Raw genomic sequence first — 13,421 nt, forward strand, 5'->3', positions numbered from 1 at the left:
AGCTGGGCTGATTTAGCGGCTCCGGGGAAAAGCTCCAACATCACTCCACAAAAAAGAAAAAAAAAAAGAGGTAAAGAGGTTTTAACCTGCAGTAAAACGCCACTGCTAACTATAGAGAATTAAATGTCTCATTACTTTCTCAATATCACTCTTAGCACAGCTGAAGGAGAGAAAAATCCACTTATCACGCGATGAAAAAAAATCACTCATGCTATTACACCGATATGGAACTAATGAATGATTCACCGAGTAAATGGGTGAATGAATCGATCAATCAGTCCATCCATCCATCATACATCTGGGGTTTGGGGGCAGATTTATGATGATGGGCTACTGACCTGCTATCACAGTGTCACTGCCAGCCTTGTCACAGCTGATTGGTGATTGGCTGGTTGCCCTCCTGATCAGCTGACCACCAATCGCACTGCTGCCCAGACCGTCAATATCTGAGAGAGGAGAAGAAGGGGAAGAGAGGTAAAGATAGAGCGACAAGTATGAGAAAATCTTTAAAAAATACTGAAGTGACTGTGTTGTGATTATTGCAGAGGATGTCTGTATTCAAGGCCTTTGCGTTTTAAGAATCTCAGTCAACTCAGTAACTTGATTAACTTAAATAAGGTACATCTTTCAAACATTTCAGGTTTCCAGGCGAGTACAGCATGCAGTATGTAGGATGTGGAGAGTAGCCAGATATACAAACAGCTGTTTGCTTGTGTGTTTGTGTGCTTGTGTGTACCTGTCAGCATGGTAATGAGCGGCAGTGTGTGGTCTTCTGGTGAGCCCCAGTACCCGGCCTCGCCCAGCAGGTTGCGCTCTAACACCTGGTGGTAGAGCTCCTCGATCCAGGCCTGAGACAGAACCACGAGGACTCCACTGCTCTGGATCAGACGCACAAACTCCTTCTGCAAAAACACACCACACATCCAAATCCTTTCTACACTGCCTTCTGGAAATACATCAAATCTTACTTTATTTTCTGACTTTCCTCCGCTATTTTGCCGTGGTGGGAGAAGTATGCAGATGTATTACTAGACTAAAGTAGCTATAACAACATGTGCAAATATTTCAGTAGAATCCCTGCCATTGTTTTGTGCAGTTTTCCTGCTCACCAGGCTGAGGACGGGCGTGAGCGTTCGCCGCCTGTAGTATTCGCAGCAGCAGAGTTTGAGATTGAGCAGAAGAGCGTAGTACGACACCAGGTAGAGACCGTCAGCGTTCATCAAAGACTGACAGCTCAGAGTGTCGCCCGCCTCGAAACCTGGAGAGTGGATCCCACCTGGAGAGAGACAGCGGGATTTTAAAACTCCTTTCTTTTCATTTATCTTCTTTAAAAACCTGTTGTTTTTATGACATGACTGTTTTATTTCGCTGCCTCGGAAAGTGCGCTGTAACACTGTTCTGAAAAGTGCTTTATAAGTAAAGATCATTATTATTATCATTGCTATTATTGCATTGACATCATTAACAGGTGACGAACTTAGCACAAGAAACACACCAACAGAAAAGAACATCAAACAGACATTCGTGCCAACAAGGCTTATTTGATTTGATCAGAGAAGAGAGAGCAAGTGGGAGACAGTGAGGTGAATGGAGGGAAAGAAGAAAATAAAAAGGCTCTAGCAAAGTACAAAGTGGGTGGTAATATGAAAGAGGGAGGAGGAGAGAGAAACAAGAAGAGTGAAAGAGAGGGAAAAAGAAAGTAGGTAAGTAAGAGGAGACAAGAGGGTGAGGAAGAGGAGTAGGAAAGAGAAAAGGGAAAGAAGAGATCAGGAGACAGAAGGATGTCAGAGGGAGAGGGAAGAGACGCTGGGTAAAAAAAGAGGAGAAGGGAGTGTGAATAAAGATAATGAGAAGGAAATGAAAGAGAAAGGGAGAGTGAAAGGAGATGAGGACAGAGGGAAAGAGAGCATGAGTAAAAGCTTAGAGGAGGAGGAGAGAGAAAGGAAGGGAGGCGGGTTAATAAAAAGCGAGGGAGTGAAACACGGAGAGACAGGTGAAGGGAGGACAGAGGGGATGAGTGTGAAGGTGAGAGGAGACAGTGAGATATAATCTGTTAGCTGATGATAAGTCAAGTGTTTTAATCAGAAACTCACTCTGGGGATTTGCAGCCTCGGCCAAATTCATTAAGTCACTTAACCGTATAGTTTAATTTGATTCGTAATTTTTGCTCCGCTTATGTAAAAACTCCCAGCAGGCTCGCCGCTTCTTCAGATGGATTATGGGTCATGCCTCAAAACGTTTTATTATAACTGCTCTAAGTGATGAGCTGAATGTAGAGTAGCTACAGTATATACATTAAACTCTGTGTGCACACATCTTTAGCTTCACCTGTGAATTCTGATCATCACTAGCTTTAATCATCCATTTTACTTTCACTTCAACAGTGTGATGTTTGAATTTTATTTTATGTTTGTGTTCACATTACCCTGCACTATATTATGGTGATAGTAATGACATCCCAGAGTGTCCCCACAGTATGATGTATCTAAAGATTTATACTACAGCCATAAACACTGAGTGTCTCATTCTGGAACTCAGCCGACAGCTGGGACTTCCCTGTGGCCAGAGCTGATTAATAAAGGAAGAGGCTGCTGCACAGATCGCTCCACCTTCAGCAAATACCCTGTGTTTGTTCAGCTAACACACAAACACACACATATAGAGTCTGTGCACCTCCCAGGCTTCAACATGACAAGAAACAAAACCTCAACACACATTAAATCAGCTCTCTCTCACCAGCCTGCAGTCCGGAGCAGAAGGTGGAGGAGAAGTTCTGTAGCGACAGGTCTACCTCCGTGGTGGTGGCCAATCCCAAAAGCCGAGGCAGCAGCGCTGCAAGCGACTGGACGAACAACCTGGCGCTCTGCTGGTCGGCCTCCTGGTTGCGGAGCAGTTTGAGGGACAGGGCGGCGGTGCGCAGGGAGCGGTGGCCCGGGCAGTCGCGAGGCGTCTGCTGCTCCTCGTCAGCCAGTGAGACGTTGTCCGAGCCGATGTCAGACACATCAGATCGCCCTGAATCCTTCTCAGCAGCCATGGAATACTGGTCACAAGAGTCAAACTCTGTCCGGGACAAGTCCTGTTCCTCCATACTGATGGACCAACAGGTAGATTAGTTGTTAATGACCATTTTCAAGCCATACTGTAAGAAATGAAGATTGATTTCCTACTTCTCAGGCAACCACTGGTTTGAGAGAGTCTTTAGAGAGGCAATTTGTCACAGGGAACAACTCTGATTGATTCCTTTATCTACTTATTTATTTATTTGGTAAATTAATGTATCATTGTGCGGTAAAGCAGCTCCTCGGTTCTGCATTGAAGAATACATTAATGTCCAAAAACTGAAACTGTAATGTTGAAAAAATTAAATTCAGGAGCAAACAGGGTTGATATTGATATGATTATGTGAATGTCTTTGTCGTTTGCATCAATATAGTTCCTAAACTGCACAGAAAACACAATCACGTCACAATAATTTGGCTTAGAGGTCCAGTGTGTCGGATTTAGGGGGATATATTGACAGAAATGTAAAATAATTATAATAAGTGTTTTACTTTATAGTGTGTGATCGCCTGAAAATAAAAATCGTTGTGCTTTTGTTTCTACAGTGGCCCAGAACGGACAAAACAAACACTGGCTTCAGATAGGGTCATTTGCATTGCATTTCCGAGACCTCTGTGGATAATTCGGCTCAGGATCTTACGTTATCAGAGAAAAAAAGTGAGCACACATTAGCATGCTGTGGGCAAGCTGCCCATCTCTGCCATGCCAAACGGCAGAGGAGAAACACTGATTTGTAATGTGAATCTACTTTATTTAGTGTTTTTGCTGGTTTTAATCACCTGTTGTTTGTTTAAGAAAGGAACAGACTTCTACGAATTAATAAGCTCATGGTAAAACCTCCTAAACAATGTAACGCTGAAGGAATTCTAACCAGGAGAGGTTTCGGCTGGTTGCAATCTGCAATCCTCACTGCTAGCTGCCACTAAATCCCCTAAACCCTTCACACCGAACCTTTAAAAATATACCTGAAGTTGCTCTCGCTGTATCGTGACCCTCCTCCATGGTGCGTCCTGGTCCTGGACTCCACAGACAGGAAGTTAGTGATGTCGGGGTAAACGAGGCCGTGACTTCGCTGCACCACATCTGGAGGAACCACAGCTCCTCTCTCACCCCCTCCTGCTCTTTCCTTCTCTCCTCTTCCCTCGACCTCCCTCGCAACTCCTACCTCCTGCTGTTGGCTCCCCTGGTTCAACTCCACGCTCGGCTCATGTTTAGTCACCTCCTGGACGCCACAGGACGAGGGCGAGGGGATGCGTGCTTCCTCTCCACACTCCTCCGGAGTGGTGTGACCCAGACCCGCGCTGAACTCCGCCGCCTCCAGATCCACAGTGGTTTGGCCCGTTTCAGTGGTGATGCTGATGCTGATGTCAGGGCTCCGCTCGGTGGCCCCGGTTGTGCCTGCATTGGAGGAGGAAGAGCTGGGGTCCCAGGGAGCCTGCTCGGAGGACAGGATGTGTCTCTGCCATCTGAAGTCAGCCTCGTTAATCTCCATGGACTCACGGGTCGACTCTGTTCCGTCTTTGAGATCCTCCAGTCGTCTAAGGAGGAGGCGGGCCTGAGAAACAGCTGCTGCATTAGTGTTTTATACTTGCTAAGTAAAGCGGCATCCGTCTATGCCAAGTCCTTCAACTTAATACATTTATTTTGAGTGCAAATCTTAATGTTTGTAGCATTCTGTCTCAGTAGCATACCTGCTCAGATTGGATACCGCGGCCCTGCGACAGTTCATCCAGCGCCCCGAGGAGAGCGCAGGCACAGGAGACTGAAGAGTAACACGCCTCGATGCCTCCTTTCATACAAGCCTCTGTCATCCCATCCATCACTCTGTGGAAGGAAGCAGAAACAGAAGGAACAGATTATTTTGCTTTTTATTTAAGGACTACCATCAATGACATCAAGATTTAGCTCAGTGAAGTCAAATAAAGAGCAAAGACAGAGGAGGTACTGACAGTTTCAGCAGGTCCAGATGTGACTTCCTCTTTGAGAAGGAGCGCTTCCTGGTTTCAGGCTCAGCCATGCAGGGACCGGCCAGGTCGTACAGCCGCTGGGGACTGCCCAGAATCTAACACACACACAAACACACACACACACACACACACACACAGAAATGCATTGCAACATAATGAATAACTTATACTTCGATGAAGTGGAAAGAAAATCAATGGCTGCCTGAAGGTAGAAAATCAATCTAAAAAGTTATTCAGAAAAGTGGTCAGCAACAAAGTCTCCTCTTCCCACCTCCTTCATGATGCGGATGGCCTCGGTGCGGTGCTGAGGAGGCGGGTACAGCAGGATCCTGTGGTAGAGCGACTGCAGCACCGGTTTCATCGACTCCACGCAGCTCACCAGACGCACGAGCTCCGCTGCAATGTAACACACAGTCCGCACTACTGGCGCAATCCTGGCGGGGGCGCTGGAGGAACAGCCGGATCCTCTGCCTTGGTCGGATATTCCTCCACCGAAGGAGTCCACCTCCTGACCGATCCCTGGCAGAGGGAAAGGAGGGGGGACATGAAGCTGAATTGTGCTGACTAAAAAGCTGTCTCACACTTCTGAGTAAAAATCTAAAATCAGCATCACCTATCATTGTCTATTATGTCTAATAAAAAAGTTTCCTACTAAAGGAGACAGACACCATGAAGCTGACTGCTGGTAGGAAGGTAAATATTTAGATGTGGTCTTTGTTTAAAAGCTCTGGGTTTTTAGGAGAAGATTTTTTTGTCCAACATGGCGACTGACTGTGAACTCCTTGATTATTTTATCTCTGATTAAGTAAATAGACTTGTTCCACAGCAACTATGACAATGTTGACATGAGGCTTTGTACCTGCAACAGGGTATCTCTTCAATCATTGACACAAGAATTAAGAGCAGTAGGAGGATAAAAGGCTGTCAATCAGCACCACAACAGCACATATATTAAAATGATAATGCAAATGCAGTATGTGTGAAACAGTTACAAACTTTCTTCAATATTATAGCTGAACACCAAACACAGACTAGAAACAGTTGAACATTACAGACTCCTTACAGAATCAAGTTACCTAAATTGAGTCTTTCCGAGAGGCGGTCTGGCGCCCCCATGTAGCCGTGGTGGGAAGCAATCGTTTTGTCGTTGACAGGATTCCCCATGATCGCAACTAGGGACGGACACAGCTGCTTCCTGGGAGGAGGGATATTATTGGTTTTAGGATTATGAATAGATAACAGCGCAAAAAATTTGAATAGTTTTCTGTTTAGTTAACGGAGCACCTTTCTCTCTCCCTACCACTCCAGGTGCTTTTACACAACATGTCACATTCACCCATTCACACACATATTCACACACTGATGGCTGAGGCTACCATACATGATGCCACCTGCTGCTCAGTAACAATTCACACACAGATGGAGCAGCCATCAGGAGCAATTTTGGGTTCAGTATCTTGGCCAAGGATGCTTTGACATGCAGGCAGAAGAGGCTGGGGATTAAACCACCGATCTTCCGACTGGTGGACGACCCGCTCTACCATCTGAGCCACAGCTGCCCCAAAGGGCTCTCAAAAAATGTTAAATAAAATAATTCCTAAACATTTTAACCATTTCATGAACACAGGATTACACAAGAGTGACATATCTTACCATACAAGGTCAGTGAAACCTCTGGACAGGTGCATTGTGGGAGGACAGCTGCTGAGCATGGAGAGGATGCACTCCAGGTAGAGGAGCTGCAGGAGCTGGTTATCACTGGAGGGTGAAAAGATACAACAGCGGTGACTCAGCATTTTTTGTACATATGTGAGGCCTCCAAGAGAACTAAGACCACCTCCTGAGGGGGCCTGAGTATGATTCGCTTCAAGTCCGTGGTGTAGGGCTAGTTCACAAGGTATTGCACTGGGACACTTGGAAAAACAGAGGAAACTACGTTGGCCTGTAACACATCCAAGGACGCAGGACGAGGAGAAGCAGAACCACCAATGCGAACACAAAAAGAACTGAGTCCTTTTTCTGTTTTGGTGCACTTAAATAGGACTGGGTTCAGTTTGTTTAAAAAAGAGTGATATGTGATGCAGACAGGAAACCAGTACAGCAGCTTATCAACACTGTCAACACATCTTTTTAAAGTTTAAATCTTTTGTGTTCCTTCAAATGCTGCTCTGGCACAAAGACAATTATCATCAATTTCCTGTGTGGCAGCTGAAATTCCTCGGAGGTGTGCGACGCTACAGCAAAGCCTGATGACTCAAGGACAAGAAAGCCTCAAGTTGAATTATCACCTAAATATTACATCAACGACAAAAGAGAGGACATGACGTGAAGGAGTGAAATACTGCAGGGTTACCTGTTCACCGACTCCAGTTTTTCACAGAAAACTGTCAGGACCGTCACCACATCCTCACACAGAGCCTGGCTGGTTGGGGAAATATCTGCAAACGCACACACACGCACGCACGCACGCACGCACGCACGCACGCACGCACGCACACACACACAATAAGTTAATTTATGGCACCTTCTTTATCTTTATTCAAAATGTACATGAAGTGATAAAAAAACTCATTACTTTCTCCTCGTCTCTCTCACACCTCCTCATTTCTTTGTAATAAATAAAATAAATCAATACCATCTCGGTTAAGCTGTCCTTCTCTATGCCTGCAGAGGCTCCCATCTAAACTCTGTGCGTGTGTGTGTGTGATTGTATAGTATCATAAAGAAGCCCTGCCAGTCTCTGTGAAGGCGTCTCTTGCTGCCTGCAGACTGGTGATTACAGTGACTTTATAACAGCGATAAAACAGTTTGCACTGAACACTACAGAAGAGTAGAAGTCCACAGCTACTGGCTGCTTCATGAAGCTTGAATGCTCACTTCATATTAGAAAATAACACACAGTTCATCCTGAAGGTGCCACCAAAAGAAAGACATGTTATGATAAAAGTCAGACGGGTTTATCTTCTGTATGTTAGAACATCCCAGCAGCTTTTAAAACTCATCTTTACATTGTCAGATTTGCCTCAGTTTCCCCCAGTCTAAGCTTTACTTTGTTTGCCTTCAGCTAGGAGTGTTCCCTTTGAGTAACTGTGTGCTCAAGGCGACAGTTTGAATTTTTCCTTCCTTTTCCTTTCAAAGAGGGGACTGAAGCCGTTACATTGCTCTCTTCAAAGCCACCAGACTCCTTTGACAAAAACAGTAATTTTACCTCTCAGAACATGGGAGTTAGTGTCACTGTGTTTTGTGTTTTAAAGAGAGAGACGGCAGTGTGTGTATGTGTGCATGCATGGAGTGAGCAGTCAAGCGAGAGCGAGTGAGCAGGTGATGCAAATGACAGTGAAGGCAGCAGAGCTTAGCAGTAAATATGCAGAGTGCTATAGGTCACAGTTTTTCTGTAATAAAGGCTGCCGCTTCTCAAGACCAAGAGGAGCTCCAGTGTGTTGCTTTCCAGCTGCTGGTAAACAAATCTCCCCTGTGCTTCCTGACCAAGGTCGGGGAGCTAAACAGGAACAGATAACACAGCAGTAGACCAGCAACTCTCATGTTCTGCAAGGTAAAAGTACTGTTTTCGCCAAAGGAGTCTGGTGGCTTTAACAGAACGATATAACAGTGTCAGTACTCTGGAAAGGGCAGGTAAAAATATTCTAAATGCAGCATAGACTTAAACTAAATACTAAAAGTTACAACCTTTACTTACATTAAACTAAAACTAAATACTGGTGGTACTTTTTTTTGTGTGTGGATGAAAAACATTTCGCTGCTGCCCCCATCCAAAGCAGTACACTGCTTAGCTTCTGTGGCGCTTCTCCTGCCTGCTTCTCCAAACTGGGGGAGTGCTGACCACCATCAACTCTAGGTAATGCACTGAATGTGTATAAACACCTCATACAACCCAACTTCAAAAAAACTGAACTATCCCTTTAAGGCTGTGCAAATTTCACTAAAAGAAAACCAGAATATGCATATTTAGCAAAACATTGAAGTATTCCTTTAGCATACCCTTCTCATGCAATATAGTTCTCCATCTATATGCCTATGGGAAGCTGTTACACTAGTGGTCACTTTATTAGGTACATCTGTCTAATGCAATCCAATACACCATGTTGTATCTGCCATAAAGTCTACTTTAATTGAGCCTACAATGTCAGTTTGTGTTGACACTGTCACAAAGAGAGAATTAAGCATCAAGGTCATGTTAATGTCGCACCGGATACTATTATACTCAGAGGTGTTTCTATTATTCTGACCTTCATGTATAATAAACGGGAGGGACAAAACACAACTCAATATAATGCAGTCCAGTACAGCACCACCTTTCACTATGACCTCTGTATTAAACATATAATTGAATTTACACATTTTCGACAAAGTCTACAAAAATTGAACATTATACAGACAGAATTTATGGCAGAGCCGTTGTATTGAATTGTAACAGACTGTACAGTTGTACATAATAAATTGGCCTCTGAGTGTGTATGCGTATATAATAGAGGTGATGACAGCTCTCCAGCTGATGAGGAAGAGCTGCAGAGGTGAAGGATAGCACTGGTAATGACGTACCTCTTCTGTGGAGTGGCGGCGCAGTCACCTCGTCTCCATCTGCACCCTGCGGAGGAGCACACAGTAGAGATGTTTACTGCGACTGTGTCTTTCTGAGGTGTTTGTGTCAACACAGATGTGATGGTGTAGGTGAGAGAATGATGTCACTCTGAGTAACAGAGTGTTACTGTGTGCCAGTTTGGTGTTTGAATGTTGTACATGTGTATATATACAGTATGCATTTACATGTACATTAATATATAACAGACAGAATCAACAAATCCTCCCCTTTAGGGAACTGAAAAATAGAATGTTTTGGTCCTAAAAAATGACTAATTACTCAAATAAATTATAAAAATTGTAGATAGATTTGTGTTGATTGTCTAACCAACTAATCAACTTTTGATTTTCAGCACTGCAGACACAGCTGGCCCAGTTTTGAACGCTGTAATGTCCCAGGCTTCCTAAACTAGTCATCCCGTGCTCCTGGTTTTGTTTCTCCCAAACCAGAGCACAGTATCTGAGTGTAATGACATTATATATTCAGTACCACCCTCAGTTTGTAAGTGTGCACACAGTGTGTACATGTTTAAGTGTGTGTGTCTGTATCTGTAACTATTGTCCTGGTGACCTCTTGTCTGTGTCGCAGCTGCAGCGTCAGGTCTCCCAGTATCTGGCTCAGCGTGGCTCGGACCGCCGTGTTGATGCTGCGCTGGTGACAGCTGGACATGTAGGTCTCGATACACACCTAAACACACACACACACACACACACACACACACACACACACGATTACATCTGTTAGTGCTGTTAGTGTGGGATGTTTCTTTTGTCTGAGTCACAAAAACATGACGCACAGTCCCAAGAAAGCATTACTGCCAGACACTGAGCTATCAGGGAGATTTAAGGGAGGGAGGTTTCCATGGCGTCACCAGTTACCATGGTTACCAGACTAATGAGAGGGATGAAGGTTACATTGGATGTTTCAAACATCTTCTGGCCAGATTAGAAGGTCGCAGAGCAAACACTGTGGAAGGTAAGACAGTAGTTAGCCAGCAGCTGAGCATCACCCACACACACACATACACACACCCACACTCACACTCACACACACACTTTCAGTGGATGCTTTTATCAAAAGTGTCTTGCAGTATCATGAGACTATCTTGTGTTTTTAGCACACATGGTCCCAGTGGGATGGGAAACAGCAGGAGTGTTAATGCCTCGCTCTTCACGTTCATGCAGTAAATGCACACGCGAAAACACATCCATAAGACACACACCATACACACACACACCTCTATGCTTCACTCATACCCAACAGTTTCTGTTGTTGTCATTATTTTGTCCCAACATGACAGAATTTGCAGCAGCTTTTGCTCATTTATTACAGTGTGATGAATGATTGTGCAGCATCTGTTGTTGTCTTATTAAAGAAGCTGTGTGTAACATTCAGAGCATTAACAGAGCAGCACACCACTATTTGCTGTGAATACATATTATGGCTGTCAAAACTGCTCAAAAATGACGTTCGAATATTCCTTCTAAAAATAACTCATAGGTTCGAACCATTCAAAAATTATAATTTTTTTCGCATTATGTCCACAAGAGGGCAAACTAATACAAGGAAAAATACTTGTATATGTATTAATACAAGGAAACATAACTACTTGTAGGTATTTTTATTTCAACATAAACGTCTTTGAAAACATTTACATACCTACACATTAAAACACATTGTCATTAAACAATTGAAACTATTGACATTAAAACAATTAAAACAATTATCTATGACATTACGTTATAAACGACCGCGGACCTCTCGCTCGCCCCCCCTGTCTGACCTGTCATGCAGTGCGTTCAGTGCAGCGGCCTAGGCCAACGCCCACTCTCCACGAGGACAGCTCGTTTTTTTGTTTTTTTTTCTCCACAATCGAATATCATTTTTCACATTCGAAGGTCCATTTTTTTTTCTCAAATTCAAATTTAAATTCGAATTTAGAATATTCGTTGACAGCCCTAATACATATAGTGGAGTAATGACGTCCTCTGTGTGTGTTGTAATCAAGCAGCAACCTTCAAGGCTGAAAAATGAAGCCTATGTGGAATTGACAAAAACTGCAGTTCATCAAATGGCCACTTGAGGCTTGAGGTAAATCCCCATGGACTCTCATGTAAAAAAATGCCAAACTTTACAGCAGAAAACATGGTTACGGCCTGGTCTCTACAGCTAATTTTACATTCATGACAACTGTACAGTGGGTGAATTCTTTCATAACTCACCTGATTACATTTTATTAGGGCTCAAAGTTACACATATAAAGCCTGGAAATCCAGACCCAAATCTAGAAAGATTTAGGGTCTGGCTATGAGTAATGTAAATGGACCATCTCGAGGGGCGGCACCAAGCATGCATTTGAAAATGTCACTGCACACAATTGGATAACACTACGACCAATCAGAACAATACACGGGGTGACTTATCCAGAGTCACTACCAGCGGAGCTAACTGGTAGATTAGACTCTTGCCGTATCCGGGTGGCAACAAAAAAAACAAAAACATCCTTCTTGCAAAGGAAAGATTCGAGCGCCGTCTTCTGTTCCTCTTTTAGAGAAAAAGCCAAGTCTAACTCGTTCATTGTAGCGGCCAAAGCCGTTTCAAACAACTGGTGTTCATCTGTAGCCATCTTGCAATGTTTACCGACTGATTCCGGACCTCATCGTCGCAGTCGTCATCTGTTTAGCTCGCCTCTGGCCCGCCTATATCAGATACACCGATGTGATTGGTGCAGCTTGGCTCCAACGGCATGGGTAATGAGCATCATTACTGATTGCCAGAGTGACTCGCTGAGCAAATTCAAATTGTGCTCTCGCGAGAACTCTGGATTTCCAAGGTAACACATATATGAGGGCGGGGCTGCTTGAGTGACAGGTTGTCTGTGAGGCGTTGCTACAGTCTGTGAGTCGGATCCACCCCTCGCTCCTCCACAGCTTCAGTCTCTCATCAAATTATGGTTACATCTGGCTCCAAAAACAAGATGGCCACAATCAAAATGCCAAACTCTTTGCTTCAAAACACAGTCCAAAAAAAACAATGGATGACGTCACAGTCGCTACGTCCATTATTCTTAAACAGTTTATGGTTGTAATCCCAGGTTCTCTGTTTGTTGTTGTGGTGGGTGTTACGGCCGCATGTGCACATTAGTGCATGTCTGTCCCAGTGAATGTGTCCCATTGGCTAGCGCTCTGCACTGCATCACAAAAGTGTAGCATCCCCCTCTGGTTCCCCATGGCTAACACCGTTGGCTCTGTCAGCACTGTTGCCGTTGTTAGCACTGATTATGAGGTTAGCACCATTAGCTGCTAGCTACATTAGTAACCTTGATGTTGAGATCTGTGCAGACAAACCCGCCCCAAACTCTGAATTGTGGTATAAATGTTGCATGAAATGTCTTTAAAACATTATCACGGATAATTTAAGATAAGGTAAAGTAAACTTTAATGTCCCCGAGGAGCAATGTGAGATACAGACAGTAGTCTTGAGTACAACAAAACAGACACACACAGTGTCAGGGGTAAATCATGGACATAAGTGGTCACTGCTGGTTAAGATAAGCGACAGCAGACGGGACAAAGGACTAAAGGCTAAACCTCCGCCCTGATGAAAGCATTTGAAACTCAACATGGAGGGGATGTTGAGAGTCTGAGACAAGCCGAACCTTAAACGTGACCCCCTCTTCATATAGGTGCCGCAGGTTATTAAAAGTAACACCAGTGATACTGATAACTCCAATATGTAATTGGCTGTAATGTAAAAATCAACATGACTCACTGCAGAAAACTTTACTTTGGTAA

The 13,421-nt window shown here is 44.1% G+C and overlaps 1 protein-coding gene across 1 annotated transcript in view; it reads right to left on the bottom strand.

Annotated features, from left to right (window-relative positions):
* Positions 1-13,421, bottom strand: part of arfgef3 (ARFGEF family member 3) — a 72,503-nt gene that overhangs the window by 37,407 nt on the left and 21,675 nt on the right. The window contains exons 6-18 of the mRNA XM_050070412.1: positions 10,198-10,314; positions 9,588-9,633; positions 7,381-7,465; positions 6,681-6,785; positions 6,104-6,222; positions 5,299-5,546; positions 5,010-5,122; positions 4,752-4,884; positions 4,026-4,615; positions 2,737-3,089; positions 1,110-1,276; positions 737-902; positions 339-446 (exon numbers count right to left, since the gene is read on the bottom strand). Of these exons, the coding sequence (XP_049926369.1) occupies positions 339-446; positions 737-902; positions 1,110-1,276; positions 2,737-3,089; positions 4,026-4,615; positions 4,752-4,884; positions 5,010-5,122; positions 5,299-5,546; positions 6,104-6,222; positions 6,681-6,785; positions 7,381-7,465; positions 9,588-9,633; positions 10,198-10,314 (2,350 nt within the window). The remainder of the gene's footprint in view (positions 1-338; positions 447-736; positions 903-1,109; positions 1,277-2,736; positions 3,090-4,025; positions 4,616-4,751; positions 4,885-5,009; positions 5,123-5,298; positions 5,547-6,103; positions 6,223-6,680; positions 6,786-7,380; positions 7,466-9,587; positions 9,634-10,197; positions 10,315-13,421) is intronic.

Source organism: Epinephelus moara, chromosome 19 (genome assembly GCF_006386435.1).
Source record: "Epinephelus moara isolate mb chromosome 19, YSFRI_EMoa_1.0, whole genome shotgun sequence".
Classification (NCBI taxonomy): Eukaryota; Metazoa; Chordata; class Actinopteri; order Perciformes; family Serranidae; genus Epinephelus; species Epinephelus moara.